General features: G+C 43.1%; 1 protein-coding gene across 1 annotated transcript in view; it reads left to right on the top strand.

The window, feature by feature from the left end:
* LOC124776230 (ATP-binding cassette sub-family C member 4-like) overlaps window positions 1-19,178 on the top strand; it is a 170,146-nt gene that overhangs the window by 137,761 nt on the left and 13,207 nt on the right. The window contains exons 20-22 of the mRNA XM_047251089.1: window positions 4,241-4,368; window positions 6,782-7,027; window positions 17,365-17,534. Of these exons, the coding sequence (XP_047107045.1) occupies window positions 4,241-4,368; window positions 6,782-7,027; window positions 17,365-17,534 (544 nt within the window). The remainder of the gene's footprint in view (window positions 1-4,240; window positions 4,369-6,781; window positions 7,028-17,364; window positions 17,535-19,178) is intronic.

The following is a 19,178-nucleotide window of genomic DNA, read 5'->3' as shown; positions in this document are numbered from 1 at the left end:
TAAGGTTATTAACGAAACATCCAGAAAAGTTCATGGTCGATTTATTTCAAATTTTTAAACCGTAGGCCTACTCTAACGAACGTTTGCTTGGACACAGCTACAATTTTTTTAGGTGTATATGGTACATACAGGATATCTTTTTTCTTTTTTTTAACTTGAGACAACTAAATATCTTGGAAACCACCAATCGCACGAAAAAAATGTCCTGTGTGGAGGACACGTGTCTGTGCTACGACTGGCCACCACCTATTGAGCACCCCTCCAGCGTGGGTGGGGTCAACTTTGTATTTTCAAATGGGAACTCCTCCCCCTCCCCCCCTTATTTCTATTGCGTATTCTGACTACGCCAAAAAACACGTACGAATTACTCCAACCATCGTTTACCATTCGTGGTAGATGACAATGTGATCGATAAAATAAAACCAAGTGTGCCTGTTTTTGCAGTTAAGAACTGATGCATTTAATTTTACATTTTATTTACGATGTAAATGCGCTGTATCAGCTGATTTTCATGTTCGAAATTTACTTTAGTGTTGCAAATTTGATTGTACAGTATATCAGGGTTAGCAGTTTCCACGTCTATTTACAAACTACGTTTAGCATGATCCAGCGTGGATGTAATAGTGTTGAAATAACGATTTAATATGTCTAAATTTCAGAAACCCCCCCTGGAAGGTCAAAATACTGGAACCTCTGTAGGAAACATTATCAACAATAATCTCGAAAAGATCTTGCCTGATTTACGTGAATTTCTTTAACGATACTCTAATAAAATTCAGGTGGACATAGGCTATATGTTAAGTCACTATGTATATGTTTTCTATTAAAACTGACTGAGAAAAGGAAAATGGGGTGGTATGCTGCGCTGAGAAAATGTGCGGTTTTGTTTTCTCATAGTCAGTTCTAACTACAATAATGGTTCAAATGGCTCTGAGCACTATGGGACTTAACATCTGAGGTCATCAGTCCCCTAGAACTTAAAACTACTTAAAGCTAACCAACCTAGGGACATCACACATATCCATACCCGAGGCAGGATTCGAACCTGCGAACGTAGCGGTCGCGCTGTTCCAGACGCGCCTAGAACCGCTCGGCCACAAGGGCCGGCTTAACTACAATAGCAAGGCATTTAAACCAGTATATAAAATTTTCTCCCATATATATTCTTTCGTAATTTTAAACACAAATTACGTAAACAGCTATGTACTGTTTTGTTTCTTCTTCACAGTCAGTTTTAACAGGAAACAGGGAAGTTGTGTTCACGGCTTAACGGTTTAGTATTAGCCTATAATAGTACGATGGAATCTGAATCGTACGAAAGTTCGTAATCCTACCCATTTACAGGTTAAAAGCAACCGAAATCTTGTCATTAAAGCTACTATCCTCATAGAACCAGCAGCCAGAGAGGCCTCTCATAACTTGTATACCAATAAACCCAACCATTTTTCCCACTCATTTTATGTGACTTCAGTCCCGAGTCAAGGATTCGCTGTCAGCAGCAATAAGCAAGACTCAAGGTCAAGGAGGAAGAAAAAGAGATTGACAGCGAGAGAGGGGAGAAGGAGATTAGGATGTCTATCCAATTCCCATACATATTTAGCAATTGTGAAGTATCGACAGGTTCACTAGTATTGATATAAAAGGCAGATCGTAGATGATGACATATGTAGCAGTTATGCTGAAATGAAGAGAATAGCAATAGGAATGAAAGACTGCGACAACCAGCCTTAGGGGTGATGATAGAAGTACATCTAAGGAGTCACATGTCTACAGAGCAGCGCCGTCACATTTTCACGAACAAATGCAAGGAGGTTTTTCCCTGAAGGTGTCACCTACCCACGTCCCTAAACGAGCGCGCGCACGCACGCACACACACACACACACACACACACACACACACACACACACAGTCTGTCTCATCCGAAGGTGCTCAGATCATAGATGTTTTACGGATAGTCACGAGGTGTGGCGTTTTCCGAACACAGTTCGATTTAACATCTCACTTTCAATGTTCACAATGTTTCTCTTTGTTGTAGTTTACAGTAGTGTTCCCATCTGTCGCTCTGTCTTTTTCCTTCGTCTTCTGAGTGTGTTGTGCTGTTTGCATAGAGTTTGACAATCTTTTATTTGTTGTGTGTGTGTGCGTGTCTTTGGTGATACTGAGTTATTATTTAGTCTAGCTATGTTCTACATCTTTGTTTGTTATTGTTTTAATGGCTAACATGATCAATGATTTGTTTATTATATGGATTTAGTCATTTATTACTTTGTTGTTCACTTCAAGGGCTCTTAGCATGTGAAAGTTTTCCCGCAATGTTATAAGTTTTCTGCTGTGATTGTTCATCCCAACAATTTTCATACCATGTTCTTTGTTAGATGGTTCACAACCACGCTTTATTAGTTGATCAGGAAAGGAGAAATGACTATTTTCATATTTCCAGCTCCATGACATCTAGTTTTGAAATTTGTCTTTTTTTCCCAGATTCACTGATTTGTAGTCCTAATATTCTGACTGGTACATACCAGCTCCTTTGTTTTTGCCTGGTTTCTTTACTAGTTTCAAGAATGAAATTTTCACTCTGCAGCCGAGTGTGCGCTGATATGAAACTTCCTGGCAGTTAAAACTGTGTGCCGGACCGAGACTCAGTGCTGAGTCATAACCAGGAAACTATGTTGATGTATTTTAATATACAGGCAAACATAAATGTAAAGTAGAACCCCATTTTTATTGACAGTGACCAAAATTACCAGACATTTAAAACCCCCAGTCTCTCGTACGTTAGTCTACCACCATACATGGGAAACCTAGCCCCTGTTTTTCAAGTAGACTAATCCTAAAAGGAAAAGGAAACAAAGTTTTGCACAAGCCATCGACCGTGGTTATGATATAAAACCCCTCATGTGAAAGAATGTTTAACACAATGGCATGGACTAAGCAAATGGGAAAAAGCAGAGAGAGGAAGTGCATCCATGTCAGATTGAGAACAGACACGGATGGCCAGAAGATAGCGTAGTAAAACGCTGAAACTGATTGCCAAATAAAATAAGATTGGAAGCTAGAGGGGTGGAAGGTGTTTAATTTGACATCCTGTATCGAACGGCCGAGTCCCGCAATCGTCTCTAAAAAGATCAACATATAGAGACTTGAAACTTCTTGGCAGATCAAAACTGTGTGCCGGACCGAGACTGGAACTCGGGACCTTTGCCTTGCGGGCAAGTACTCTACCATCTTTTTTTTTCCTTTTGTTCGTTATATTTGGTCGTAGCGGACGTCACATGACACCTGTTGAAGTTCGTTGTTGATCCTTTCACCCAGTTTTTCTTTTTCTTTTTTTTTTTTTTTTTTTTATTACAGAGACCAGCCAGCTCTCTGACCGAACACTCTGAGCTACCGTGTCGGCTTTTTTTTTAATTGCTCTGAGCACTGTGGGACTTAACATCTGAGGTCATCAGTCCCCTAGAGCTTAGAACTACTTAAATCTAACTAACATAAGGACATCACACACATTCATGTCCGAGGCAGGATTCGAATGGTTCAGATGGCTCTGAGCACTATGGGACTTAACATGTGAGGTCATCAGTCCCCTAGAACTTAGAACTACTTAAACCTAACTAACCTAAGGACATCACACACATCCATGCCCGAAGCAGGATTCGAACCTGCGACCGTAGCAGTCGCGCGGTTCCGGACTGAAGCACCTAGAACCACTCGGCCACCCATCTGAGCTACCCAAGCAAGACTAACGCCCTGTCCTCACTGCTTTACTTCTGTCGGTGCCTCGTCTCCTACCTTCCAAACTTCACACAAGCTCTCCTGCGAACCTAGCATAACTAGCACTCGTGGATGAAAGGAGTGCAGAGTGTAAATCTCATTTTGGAAACATCCTCCAGGTTGTGGCCAAGCCATGTCTCTGCAGTATCCTTTCTTCCAGTAGTGCTAGTTGTGCAAGGTTCGCAGGACAGCTTCTGTGAAGTTTGGAAGATAGGAGACGATGCACGGACAGAAGTAAAGCTGTGAGGACGAGGTGATAGTCGTGCTTGGGTTACGCAGATGGTAGAGCACTTTCCCGCGAAAGGAAAAGGTCCCTAGTTCGAGTCTCGGTTCGGCACACAGTTTTGATCTGCCAGGAAGTTTCATATCAGCGCACACTCCGCCGCAGAGTGAAAACCTCATTCTGGATACAGAGACTTTATTATTAGTTCATTTTGCTAATACCTCCGGCCGTTATTTTTATTTCAGAACAGAAAACACCCAAAGACTGGCCATCAAAAGGGGAAATAGAGTTCCGACACATCTACATGAGATACGGGCCACAGACCGACCCTGTTATAATAGACTTGAATCTGCGGATTAAACACGGTGAGAAGGTAAGTCATTAGTCTGTTTGACCCACAGCAAGAAAAGTAAAAAGTGTATTAAGTGCTTCATCTATAATTAGATTTTTTTACAGCTGTGACAGTTTCATATTATTTAGTGATAAATTAACGCTACTCTCAGTGATAAAAAAATCTTTTTCGTTTCTGTAAAATGCATTATGAACTCTCTGCATTCTTCTTCAACTGCTAGTCGCAATCGCTCTTAAAACCATTTCATGCCTGCTGCATTTCCGTACTTGTTTAGTATGGAATCACTTTGGTTGTAACTGAAGCAAATTTCGTCATGCGGAAGGAATCTTTCACTCTTAAACGAAGTGTGTACAGCAATGTTATAGATTAAAACTATACAACAGATGCGAACTACAGCCCGTTTCCTCGGTATCGTCTTAAAGCTGAGCTTTATACGCACACCTGCCAGCTGGCTTCAATGCTTAAATTTTACTCCATGTCTGTCTTATTTTCAAGCTCCATAAATTTGAAGAAGCAGCTCTGTACAATTTGGAAAGATGAAGAGACGCACTCGAAGACTATAAGGACTAATATTTTTGGTCAGGCTCTAAGCCGTGCCCACTTAGACCAGTTGGTAAGAACACTGATGCAAAAAGTCAGTGGTGCGGTTTGGAGAGCCGTCGTGGCACAACATTTACATAGAACTACAAGCTAGTTTAAAAGCACGAACATGATGCCGCAAAATTTTTGCCACAAAGAGCTACGTAAAATGATAGAAAAAACCCGAACACCAAGAAATAACTGACGTAGTTTCGGGAATACATTTCTCTCGATATTTAAGCGATTAACGTTGCAGGATCACAGATTAGTGTATATGTGAGAAAAGCTTTTGTAAATTTGGAATGCAGGCACCTTAATAACTAGTGTAACCGCCAGAATGTTGAGGGCAAGCATCCTAAGGTGCATGCATTGTGCCGTACCGGTACCATATGTCAGTTTGGTAGAAGTAGTTCCATGCCTGCTTCACTTGATCGGTCAACACGGAGACGGTTGGTTGGTTGATTTGGGGGAGGGGATGAAACAGCGAAGTCAGCGGTCCCATCAGATTAGGGGAGGATGGGGAAGGAAGTCAGCCGTGGCCTTTCAAAGAAACCATCCCGACATTTGCCTGAAGCGATTTAGGGAAATCACGGAAAACCTAAATTGGGATGGCCGGACGCGAGTTTGAACCGCAGGGACGGTTATTTCCGGCTGTGGGTGATGCTGGAGTTGTCGTCCGATGATGTCCCGTACATGCTCCTCTGATGATCGAGGAGCCAAGAGAATATGTCGACTCTCTGTAGAACATGTTGGGTTACAACAGCAGTGTGTGAGCGAGCATTATCCAGTTTGAAAACACCCCCTGGAAAGCTGTTAATGAACTTCAGCACCAGAATAACAACGAGACTGCTCCTGCTGTCATACGAAATCGCACCCAAAACCGTAGGTCCAGTGTGTCTAGGCTGCAGACAGGCTGGTTGCAGGCGCTCACCTGGCATCCTTCTAACCAACACACGGCCATCACTAGCACCGAGGCAGAACCAGCTCTCATCAGAAAACACAACAGACCTTCAATCCGCCCTCCAATAAGCTCTCCGTTGACACCACCGAAGTCGCAAACACTGATGGTTTGGGGTAGTGGAATGGACGCTACGGAGCGTCTGGCTCGGATCTGTGCTTGAAGTAACCGATTTGTGAGAATTCGTTGTGCCACTGTGGTCCCAACAGCTGCTCAGATTGCTGCAGCAGACGCAGCACGATGCGCCAGAGCCATACTCCGAACACGGTGGTCTTCCCTCTTGGCAGTGCCATGTGGCCGTCCAGAGACCAGTCTTCCTGCGACCGTACCTTCCCGTGACCATCACTGCGAGCAGCCATATACAGTGACTGTATTCGTACCAAGTCTTTCTGAAATATCGCGGAAGGGACATCCAGCTTCTAGTAGCCCTATTACACGACCCTATTCAAACTCAGTGAGTAGTTGACAATCGCGTCTTCGTCGTCTTACAGGTGTTCTTGGCTAAATCAACCCATTACGTCCAGCCTCAAAGGTAACTAAAGCTCACGACCATTACAGCACGTATTTAAAGCTAGCGTCACTCTTGCGTGTCTAGAACAAAATCTGGATAGACGTCATGTTTCAGATGTACAAATACGTCGAACAACTTTCTTTTATCTCGCAAAACTCCTTCTTGGTGTTGGGATATTTTTTTCATTAATGCATAGGTATTGTATAGTTTCATTTGAACCAGGCTCTGAAGATGGCCCGTCGTGATTCGAGATGCATATGAAGCAATGAAAATCGACTATTTGCGACTGCTATCTGTGTTGTATTGTGGTCTAATTACATAAAGAACTCTTGCGAAGCATAACACTCACTCTGCCACACACATAGAAACCCCTTTATGCCTTGCAGGTGGGCGTTGTGGGACGCACGGGGGCCGGGAAGTCGTCGCTGATCTCGGCGCTCTTCAGGCTGGCGTTCCTGGAAGGTGAGCTGATGATCGACGGCCTGGACACAGCCAAGGTCGGCCTGCGGGACCTACGAGCTCGCCTCTCCATCATCCCGCAGGACCCCGTGCTGTTCGCCGGCACGCTGCGCTTCAACCTGGACCCCTTCGACGAATTTTCTGACGAAGTGCTCTGGAGAACTCTTGATGAGGTAAAACACGAAGATGTTGTAGTTTTATTTCACCAACAGGAGTAGTTTAGTCCACCTGTTTGTGCATTGCTCAAAGAAATGCCACATCAGCCTCCAAAAAGGGTTCATTTAAATGAATATTTAAAGGAAGAGTAGTTTATATGACAACACAGCAAAAGTACAAAAGTAATTCCAGCATCAATAAGTGTAGTCTCAGCTGTCATCAAAGTGAATGCTGTGTCATCAATTGCAGCAACCGAAACCTTATGGTAATATATCCCCGATTACTTGTACCTATCGTAATTCGACATTGGTGAGGTTCACTACGGACACTGGATCAGTTACTGCTGCATTGCGTCTCCCACGAGCTCACTGGTGGAGAGATCTAACGAGAGAGCGCAGACCTGTTAGCTGTAACAGGTGTCCCAAAAGTCATTCCCTCGTTACAAAAATTCAGAAAGCATATAATACAATTCGTAGAAAAATACTTTTTATCTTGAATTGCATGTAACGTATTTAAGTTTTTGTGTATATACATATTTATAGTTATTTTGTTACAGGGCCTAGGGACGTAACAGCAGCGGAATCGGACACCATTTGCAAACAGCATGTACTCAAATCAGATGAAAGTCTAATTTGTCCCTGGTATCATGAGACACAGTAACCAAAAACAGTACAGAGAAAATTCCAGACTGATTTCTTGGGACTTCTCACGAAGGTGTTTCTCACTGTCTGAACATTCTGCTCATTGTGTCCAGGCCCGTCTGTTCTAGGGAAATCACAGATGCTACCTGTTTCCTTAAACTTCGTATACCACATCTTCATGCTTTTAACATCCGGTGGCTGTCTGTGGTATGCCGCGTGGAATTTTTTCTGTATTGCTTTTGGTGGCTGTGTCTCGTGATGCCAGAAGACGTATTGGGTTTTCTCCTGGTTTGAGTACATGCTTGCAAATGGTGTCCGATTCCGCTGTTGTTACGTCACTGCGCTCTGTTCCAAACAAAGTATCAGTAACTATGTACCTGCTGATCAAAAAGTCAGTATAAATTTGAAAACTGAATAAATCACGGAATAATGTAGATAGAGAGGTACAAATTGACACACATGCTTGGAATGACATGGCGTTTTATTAGAACCAAAAAAATACAAACGTTCAAAAAATGTCCGACAGATGGCGCTTCATCTGATCAGAATAGCGATAATTAGCATAACAAAGTAAGGCAAAGCAAAAATGATGTTCTTTACAGGAAATGCTCAATATGTCCACCATCATTCCTCAACAATAGCTGTAGTCGAGGAATAATGTTGTGAACAGCACTGTAAAGCATGTCCGGAGTTACGGTGAGGCATTGGCGCCGGATGTTGTCTTTCAGCATCCCTAGAGATGTCGGTCGATCACGATACACTTCCGACTTCAGGTAACCCCAAAGCCAATAACTGCACGGACTGAGGTCTGGGGACCTGGGATGCCAAGCATGACGAAAGTGGTGGCTGAGCACACGATCATCACCAAATGACGCGCGCAAGAGATCTCTCATGCGGACATTTTGTGAACTTTGTTTTTTTTGGTTCTAATAAAACCCCATGTCATTCCAAGCATGTGTGTCAATTTTTACCTCTCTATCTACACTATTCCGTGGTTTATTAAGTTTTCAAATTTATACTGACTTTTTGAGTATACAAAATCTTGAACATTCACATGCAGCTAAAGATAAAAAGTATTTCTTTACGTGTCATATTTTATGCTTTATGAATGTTTGTAATCATGGAAAGACTTTTGGGAGACTTAGTACTTTCCGTTCCAATAGATATATACTTAGGGGAGCCTCCAGGATTTAGAAAATTTCGGAATACACCAATACACAATAAACATTTACAAAGAAAAACAAATATGTTGTGTACCTTCCACAGACACCAGCTGAGATGGTCCTGAATCGGTGTGGAATAAGTCAAAAAATCTTAATCATATTTTCATTTAAAAGGTAGTAAATAGCTTGTCACAAAACATACTACTGTTGAATACATTGAGGCGCATATGTCAGTTCTTAAGCTACAGTATCCATGTGTCATGAAATAGAAAAATAATTTTTCAATATTTATTTAAAATGAACGCATTGCTGCGGTGAATTTCCACACAACTTAGGTTGAACTAATACTCGCATTATTTGATATTAATAGTAACCCACTCAAGTACCTAGGAAGTCTTTTTAGTAATAAGAACAGGACAGATATAGAAATAGATGCCCGTTTATCAAAAGCAAACAAGACACTTTTTAGTTTCATCAAAATTCTAAGAAAAAGATCACTTAGCAGTAACTTCAAAATTATCGACCATTATACCTGTGATGTTATATGGATGTGAAACATTAATATTTAAAAATAAAGATGAAGAAAAACTGTTGACATTCGAATGAAAAGTACTAAGGAAAATTTTTGGACCTGTATACGACGAAAATAACATGGAATCGAGAATAAGAAGAAATGAAGAATTAAGAGGGCAGTACAAACACCATAACATCCTCGAAGTGCTCAAGAGGAGAAGGTTGACTAGGACAGGCCATATAGCAAGAATGACAAAGAATAGACTACCTAGAATGGCATTCAGCAGAACAATAGATGGAACGAGAGGAAGAGGAAGACCCAGAATCAGATGGTTGGATAACATTCGGGAGGACACAACTGGGATGAACAGCAACAGCAACTGGACAAACAGCGCATTAGACAGGCAGAAGTGGAAGAGGCTCATAGAGCAGGCGTATGGTCGATACATGTAATGTAAAGTAAAGTAAGTAAGTAACACACTCCCATCAGTTTATTCTACTTAGATATTTGTCAGTGGAACAGAAGGAGTTGGTCACCAATAAATCCCTTAGGCTCCTTTTAAACTGAACGTTATTAGTGTTAAACTTTTTATGGCTGCTGTCAAGTTATGGAAAATGTGTGTACCTGAACAACTGACACCTTTCTGCAGCAAAGAGATATTAAATCTTTGTGAAGATTATTCTTATTTCTTGTACTGATTCCTTGAACTGAGCTTTTGATTTGAAAAAGAGATATATTTGCAATGACAAATTTCCCTTGCTGAATGTTCCTCAGTTAACGCCACAAATGGGTCTTATTACATCTTTTTCGACCTGGAAAACTGTACCTTGTCTTGATGAGTTACCTCCCAAAAATAATCCCTTATGGCATTATGGAATGAATAAAAGCATAGCATACTAGTTTCTTTCATTTTCGTATCACCTATGCCTGACAACACACGCACTGTAAACAAAGATTTGTTTAGTTGATTCAACGCATCAAGAATACCAAAATACAATGCAACAACTCAGAAGTTCGAAAATTATAGTGGTTAAATCGGATGTCACCTTGCTGTGTAATGATTGAGAGGAGCCTGGGATTAGAAACTTGACGGATGACAATAAACAGCTGTTCCTGTAGATCAGACCATCTCAAATCAACACGAGGGTAGAAACGTTCTGTGAAAGTATCATTAGTTTTTTATTTAATTACACATGCCATTACGGTAGTAGTTTTAATTAAATCGTCGACGAGCATGGAACGTTGTTCTCGCTCGAGTTCACTAGCCAGCAGTTATATACCAACATGACAGATGTACACCGTTTCCACCCGCACACTTGACTTCGTAAAGTACGAGTATATGAGTAACACACAATGCACGTCACATGAGTAAGCTCTTTAGAATGACATACTGTTGAAATCAGCGACATTGAGAAAATAAATAACTGATCATAATACTGCCATGGTAGAAAGTGGAACTTCCTTTCAATAAATTTGTAGTTGTGGCATGCAATACGAAAAATAATTATCATAAGTCAGAAAGCTTTAAATATGATCGGGGAAAAAACAAGCTGCGACCATGGAACTCGGTGATAGCCATAGTCCTCCGCCACACATTCACCCTGCAATGCTACACATTTTCCCCAATGATGAAAGACTTGGCGAAACCTTTGTTGTAAACGTCTTCATTTTGACTGTTTACGAAATGATCTGTCTCGAAAATACCCTTTTCCTCATTACGGAAACGCTTGCTATGCAATAGGTTCTTCATACAAGGAAAGATAAAGTACAGGAGAATCCGTGAGGGAGGGAGGGAGGGGTGGCATTCACGTAAAATTTGATAACGAAAAGAACCAGCATGTGTGAGTGTGTCCTATGTAAAATGAGTTGTGGCACTGTTGCGAAGCGAAAAGCACCTCTTTAGACAGTTCATACGACGCTTCGTGTTGACAACATCCCCTAACCTCGTCAGGAGATTTCGGTTTGCGCGTTATGAGCAGAGTCTGTTAGCACCACACCATAGCAATCCAAAAAACACCAGTATCGTTTTTCCCAATGACGGCTGGGTCTTATCCTTTTCCGGCAGTGTTTATCCCATATGTTTCTAATGCTTGCTTCACTGCTTTGCCTCGAAGACATAGCCGCCTATAACGGTAATTAAGCAGCTAAAGAAGTCATTTGGGTTCATGTCGAAATGACTGCAACGTTTCTGCTACTGTGTCCGTTTGGTGGGCTTTTTGAGTGTCTCGGAACCTGGCGGGTTGATAACTGTCATGTTCAAAATGTGTACAAGATGTTGAAAACTGGTCCGTGACTGATTTTCATTATTTCCACAATCGTCTCGAGTGTTATACGCCGATCTTGGAGCACCAGGGCATCCACTTGTCTTCCCCTCCAGGTTCTTTTCGAACAGATGATCTGACTTCGATCTTTGTTATTCAGACGTGTTCGACCATAGCGGAAGTGTTGGGCCACTGTGTCATATGATTGTGCATTGCTGCCAAACAATTCCTCCAATTCAGCACGGATTGTTGCAGTATTGTTCTCCTCCAGATACATAAAACGAAAAATCCATTTTATCAGTGGGTTGCGCCATTGTGTTCTGGAGTTCTAGTGGCGTCCTAAGGCACTCTATCTCGGGGATTTCAATGTATACCATGACTGCTGACATCCGTCTACACACAAATAAACGAATAGGTATGTAATTTTGTTTTTTCGAGATGTTAATTAAAAATTTATGGCTGGTCGTCATACCGGACATGACGATGCTCACTATAGCTAAGTGTACACGTGGGCGACCGCAGAACTTTATCGAAGATGGTGCAGAGTCCTAAAATTGCCCTTTTTGATGTAGATGATTCGGAGAGTATGAGAACATGCCATGCCCCAGGTACTAATTTCAACACGAAGTATAAAAAACGGCAGATTACCTTGATTCCTAAACAATATGCATATTTCAATAGTTATGAGTCTTTTCATATTAGCAATGTGAAAACTGATGTTATCACTTTTATTCAACAACCTGTAATTTTATCAGATAATTACATGTAGGATAACCAAAGAATTATGAAATATAAGCCTAAAATATTTAAAATATTATATTTCACTAATAAATTAATAATAAATTAAATTAAAAATTATTAATATAAATATTCAAAACTATCGAGAAAATGTTGTTGGGTGTCTACAAGGCTAACCAACAAAAATGCCATTTTGATTTTCCACAAAGTTGAGAAAGAGGGAATATACAAAAAAAAAAGACTTTCATGACATATACAATACTTTGTTTGCTTATGAAACTTCGTGTCTGATTACAGTGGAAAAAGTGCAACCAGGACAAGCATTGTACTGTATGGATGTGAGAAATCTCCCAGAACTGCTCTCTAATTGGTCGGTAGAACCGACTTTCAATGGCCTAGGATTGAACCAAGGCAGTCTTTGTCTCTTCAGTTTGTCGTATTCTTCTAGGATTGAACCAAGGGAATTTTTGTCTCTTCAGTTCGTCGTGTTCTTGTGCACTAAGGCCAACTGGAGTGCACAATCCGTAGGTTTATGGCTGAAGGGCTGTGTTGCCCCCCACAGAGCTTGAGAGTACCTAAATCCCTGGAGAGTACATCTTTCCGACCTTGAAATTTCATAATTTTTTCCTCTTTACTATTACAGAAAACGGTATTATCTTTTTTCGAATGATGTTTTTGCTTCCTAAATTATGTGTAGATGTACACACCTACAGTATACCATGGTGGTGTTCTTCAGAGAGTACTGCAGTAGCTCTGCCGTGTAAGACCGACTGCTTTTTACCCTCTCAGCAATTACCTCACTCAGTTTGTCTCAGCGCTGCAAATTACCAACACATGCAGTGCATGCACTGTGGCAGCGTGCATGTGCAATCTGCCACCGCAGCATTTGTACCTGGCGCCAGCGGCGGTCGGGCGAAGGGCCAAGGTCGGCAGTTCGTTAAGGGTTGTGCTAGAAAGTGACAAAGAAAAGATTGAGAACACTCTTTCGGCACCTTTATGAACAGTTTCGCATCGATCCCGACTGCAGAACAGCGATGAACTCGCTTCCACATCTAGGGATCAGCATATTTTCCCACGAACAGCGTGAGAACCCAAACAGTCCAAGGTACATGACGATTGCTAAAGTCAGAGCATTTCCCGTCGGGCTCAGCAGTGTTGAACCTTTAGTTCATTGGAGTCGCTAATTACACTACTGGCCACTAAAATTGCTACACCAAGAAGAAATACAGATGATAAAAGGGTATTCATTGGACAAATATATTAAACTAGAACTGACATGTGATTACATTTTCACGCAATTTGGGTGCATAGATCCTGAGAAATCAGTACCCAGAACAACCACCTCTGGCCGTAATAACGCCTCGATACGCTTGGGCATTGAGTCAAACAGAGCTTCGATGGCGTATACAGGTACAGTTGCCGATACAGCTTCAACACGATACCACAATTCATCAAGAGTAGTGACTGGCGTATTGTGACGAGCCAGTTGCTCGGCCACCATTGACCAGACGTTTTCAATTGGTGAGAGATGTGAAGAATGTGCTGGCCAGGCCAGCAGTCGAACATTTTCTGTATCCAGAAAGGCCAGTACAGGACCTGCAACATGCGGTCGTGCATTATCCTGCTGAAATGTAGGGGTCGCAGGGATCGAATGAAGGGTAGAGCCACGGGACGTAACACATCTGAAATGTAGCGTCCACTGTTCAAAGTGCCGTCAATGCGAACAAGAGGTGACCGAGATGTGTAACCAATGGCATCCCATACCATCACGCCGGGTGATACGTCAGTGTGGCGATGACGAAAACGCGCTTCCAATGTGCGTTCACCGCGATGTCGCCAAACACGGATGCGACCATCATTATCCTGTAAACAGAACCTGGATTCATCCGAAAAAATGACGTTTTGCCATTCGTGCGCCCAGGTTCGTCGTTGAGTACACCATCGCAGGCGCTCCTGTCTGTGATGCAGCGTCGAGGGTAACCGCAGCCGTGGTCTCCGAGTTGATAGTCCATGCTGCTGCAAACGTCGTCGAACTGTTCGCGCAGATGGTTGTTGTCTTGCAAACATCCTCATCTGATGACTCAGGGATCGAGACGTGGCTGCACGATCCGCTACAGCCATGCGGAAAAGATGCCTGTCATCTCGACTGCTAGTGATACGAGGCCGTTGGGATCCAGCACGGCGTTCCGTATTACCCTCCTGAACCCACCCATTCCATATTCTGCTAGATCTCGAACAACGCGAGCAGTAATGTCGCGATACGACAAACCGCAATCGCGATAGGCTGCAATCCGACCTTTATCAAAGTCGGAAACGTGATGGTACGCATTTCTCCTCCTTACACGAGGCATCACAACAACGTTCCACCAGGCAACGCCGGTCAACTGCTGTTTGCGTATCAGAAATCGGTTGGAAATTTTCCTCATGTCAGCACGTTGCAGGTGCTGCCACCGGCGCCAACCTTGTGTGAATGCTCTGAAAAGCTAATCATTTACATATCACAGCATCTTCTTCCTGTCGGTTAAATTTCGCGTCTGTAGCACGTCATCTTCGTGGTGTAGCAATTTTAATGACCAGTAGTGAATAAATCAGAAACGGTGCGAGTATGAGACTAATGTTGCGAGTTGCGTACTTTACAGATCAAGGCGCTTCTGTTAGGTCATGCTGAACCGGCATCTTTCCTTCCAGCTGTATCTCCGCAAGTATGATGGGTGTGAGAACTGCGGCCTTGTGGTCGTTCCATACTCTTAGACTCGTTCTCTCCAGCTAAAGCGTGCAAGAGTGTAAGACTAATTGTGACTTAGTACAGAAGTTGAGTACACGAACTCGCTGTTGTAAAGTAGCACTGGCAAGGCGAAATAACCGATTATCTGGATCAGACGGCTTTAGCGAAGCTGCTTTAAGGAGACTGTGGAGGGTGTAAGATGAGAATTAAGTGACGCATTCTGTACAATTGCAAAAGTGTTCCGTTAGAGGAGGAGTGATGTCTGGCATGAGATCCATGCTATATTCGACGCTTCAAACGAAAACATGCATACATAGTGGTTGAATTCTTGTTTATTCCACCTCCAATGTAGGGAAATGCATTTGCTGCGTCAGTTGAAAACTGGACACATAGCAACGTCACTGTTATGTCTCTAATACCAAAAACTGCCCTATTCTGTATCGTTTTGGTCATGACACCTTGCGATTGTGAGCTAATAGCGAACTGTGTAACTTATCTTTCACTTGTATAACTTTTTCAAACGCTGGTGTAGATTTATTTTAATAATTATACGCCTTTTAGAGAATGCGCTTCATCCTCTTGTCACGTTTTCTTGTTATATTGTCACAGACTCGGCAATGCTTCAAAAGTGCATGTATGTGCACCTCAGCATCGAATGAAAGGGGGGGATCCTGCCTGATGCTCAGGCGTATGTGCTTTAATAAATTGAAATATTTGGTTCCAGAGACCTTTTCTAGTCCCATACAGCTATGACGTCTACATATTCAGACTGAAGCAGCAAATAAAAATTTGTACCAAGGCTGGTATCCGAACCTGAGTCTTCTACTCACTAGGCAGATGCGCTAGCCAGTAAGCCACAATTTTTCATTTTTTTTTTTCATTTTGTTCGTTGGATTTGGTCGTAATGGACGTCACATGAGATACGTTCAAGTTCGTTGTTGATCCCTTCAGTCAGTTTTTTTTTTTTATTACAGAGACCATCCAGGTGTCTTACCGAACATGCTGAGCTACCGTGCCGGCATACTCGGACAGTGGCTTTGTACAAACTGCACGGATCACCCAAGTATGCCTCCCTCCTCCGTTCGGATTCCTCGTCACGCTTCAGCCCATTTGATATTCCCATGAACTCTAATAACATTGCAGAGACTCTACATCTATATTGCAATAGCACCTCAGCATCGAACGAAACGGGATATCCTGCGTGAAACTCAGGCTTTGGTACTTTAATCAAATGAAACTAAATGGTACCAGAAGGTGACGTAGTGGTCAACACATCTGGCTACTGAGTAGGAGACTGCGTTCGCGTCCCGGGCTTGGTACAAATTTTCATTCATTTGCTTCAGTCCGCAAATATGCATCACAGATGTTTGAGAAGGTCTCTAGAACCACATAGTTTAATTTGATCAGATTAAAATTTTGAACTGATCCACGAACCAATCGGAAAGGTTGTCATGGAAAATCGATAGAAGCTGTTTGCTCTCTAACGTAAAACTGCGACAGACTGTATGGAGGCTGTGCAGAATTGTTTCTATTTGCCTCTGATTCGAAGCCGACTGGAGTGCCCGGGCGGTTCTAGGCGCTACAGTCTGGAACCGCGCGACCGCTACTATCGCAGGTTCGAATCCTGCCTCGGGCATGGATGTGTGTGAAGTCCTTAGGTTAGTTAGTTTAAGTAGTTCTAAGTTCTAGGGGACTGATGACCTCAGAAGTTAAGTCCCATAGTGCTCAGAGCCATTTGAACCATTTGAACCTGATTCGAACGCAAAACCATCAATGAGCATTTCCCACGATGTTAGGCAAAGACGCACTTTCTCTGATGAAGGGAGTTGTTAATAAATGTTCATTTAAGTTTATTTGCTCTTTAGACTCTCAGCGATCGCCTCAGATAATTGTCCACTATCCCTAAGAGAAGAGTACACGGACTGTGAAGGCGCGCCCACGCAATCTGCCACAGCAGCGTTTGTATTCGGCGCCAGCGGCGGCCGAGCGAAGCAATCCCTGTCGACAAATACGAACATGGCGAGCCACTGCCAGCGGGGCCTCGTCCACTTGCAACTTCTCCGCCGCAAGCAAACGTTCTCGAGTCAGATCAGCTCCGTACCGGTGTGCATTCAGTTGTCAGTGATAGGACTCTGTACTTGGACACTTAATAGTTCTGTTAACGTTTCTCTAATCTCGTCATCATTCGGCGTGCTGTTATCGGCCGACGTAGTTTTTGTGTATGCAGTGGCTGTCAATAAAGAGTGTAGGTACAGCAAGCACTTGCGGGTGATAAATGAGGACAAGCTGACGGCGGCCGTGTTGTTTTTCAGGTGGAGCTGCGCGAGTCGCTGCACGACAGCCTGGGTCTGCAGACGCGCGTGCTGGACCAGGGCAGCAACTTCAGCGTGGGCCAGCGCCAGCTGGTGTGCCTGGCGCGCGCCATCCTGCGCGACAACCGCATCCTCATGCTGGACGAGGCGACGGCCAACGTCGACAACAAGTCAGTATCCCGCACCTCCACCTCTCCACAACTCTCTGAACAGATTTCAAACCCAATGCCAAAATACTAGTCATCCCCTCAGAACAACAAGCTTGTCTCTTTGAAGCACCGTAGGTAGTGAGGAATTGATACCACCCATCGCAGACATAAGTCATGGCAGTGAAATGATGTGTACACTGCTTGATCAATCATATATGGATACCCATATGTAAAGCGGAATTGGTCTTTAGAAGTCACAACAGGCTGGCCAGTATAAAAGGAGGCAGAGAATATTGTGTTGCCACTATAGAAGTTGTGACAGCAGAATGGATCGGTCAGGAGAGCTCAGTGACATCGAAATTCGACTAGTCACTGAATGTTGCTGGAGTAACAGCTCCATCACGGACATTCCACCTCTTCTAAAGCTCCCAAAACCGAGTGTTGGTGAAGCGGTTGTGCGGTAGAAACATGAAGGAACAATCACAGTTTTAGCAAACAGAACACAGCATGTTGTTCTCAATGGAGAGAAGTCTAGAGACGTTAAAGTAACCTCTGGAGTGCCACAGGGGAGTGTTATGGGACCATTGCTTTTCACTGTACATATAAATGAGCTAGTAGATAGTGTCGGAAGTTCCATGCGGCTTCTCGCGGATGATGTTGTAGTATACAGAGATGTTGCAGCATTAGAAAATCGTAGCGAAATACAGGAATATCTGCACCGGATAGGTACTTGGTGCAGGGAGTGGCAACTGACCTCTTAACGTAGACAAATGTAACGTATTGCGAGTACATAGAAAGGAGGATCCTTTATTGTATGATTATATGATAGCGGAACAAACACTGCTAGCAGTTACTTCTGTAAATTATGTGGGAGTATGCACGTACGATTTGAAATGGAATGATCATATAAAATTAATTGTTGGTAAGGCGGGTGCCAGGTTGAGATTCATTAGGAGAGTGCTTAGAAAATGTAGTCCATCAACAAAGGAGGTGGCTTACAAAACACTCGTTAGACCTACACTTGAGTATTGCTCATCAGTGTGGGATCCGTACCAGGTCGGGTTGACAGAGGAGATAAAGAAAATCCAAAGAAGAGCGGCGCATTTCGTCACAGGATTACTTGGTTAGCGTGATAGCGTTACGGAGATGTTTAGCAAACTCAATTAGCAGACTCTGCAAGAGAGGCGCTCTGCATCGCTGTGTAGCTTGCTGTCCAGGTTTCGAGAGGATGCGTTTCTGGATGAGGTATCGAATATATTGTTTCCCCTTACTTATACCTCCCGAGGAGATCACGAATGTAAAATTAGAGAGATTCGAGGGCGCACGGAGGCTTTCCGTCAGTCGTTCTTCCCGCGAACCATAGGCGACTGGAACAGGAAAAGGAGGTAATGACAGTGGCACGTAAAGTGCCCTCCGCCACACACCGTTGGGTGGCTTACGGAGTATAAATGTAGATGTAGATGTAGCAGACCAGGGTAGACCTCGTGTCTGAGGAACAGGGTGTGTCAGCACTGCGGAGAACAGTTATTTAAAAAATCGCTTGAAATCCGAGGAAAGAATTAATCGTGAGTTCCAAAGTGCTACCAGCAGTCCAGCTAGCACAACGAGTGTGTGTTAACGAGTTAAAAAGAATGGGCTACAATGATCGAGCGGCTCCTCATAAGC

Source organism: Schistocerca piceifrons, chromosome 2 (genome assembly GCF_021461385.2).
Source record: "Schistocerca piceifrons isolate TAMUIC-IGC-003096 chromosome 2, iqSchPice1.1, whole genome shotgun sequence".
In the NCBI taxonomy this organism is placed as follows: Eukaryota; Metazoa; Arthropoda; class Insecta; order Orthoptera; family Acrididae; genus Schistocerca; species Schistocerca piceifrons.
Note: the sequence above shows the minus strand (reverse complement) of the source record. Positions and strands in the feature narration are given on the sequence as shown.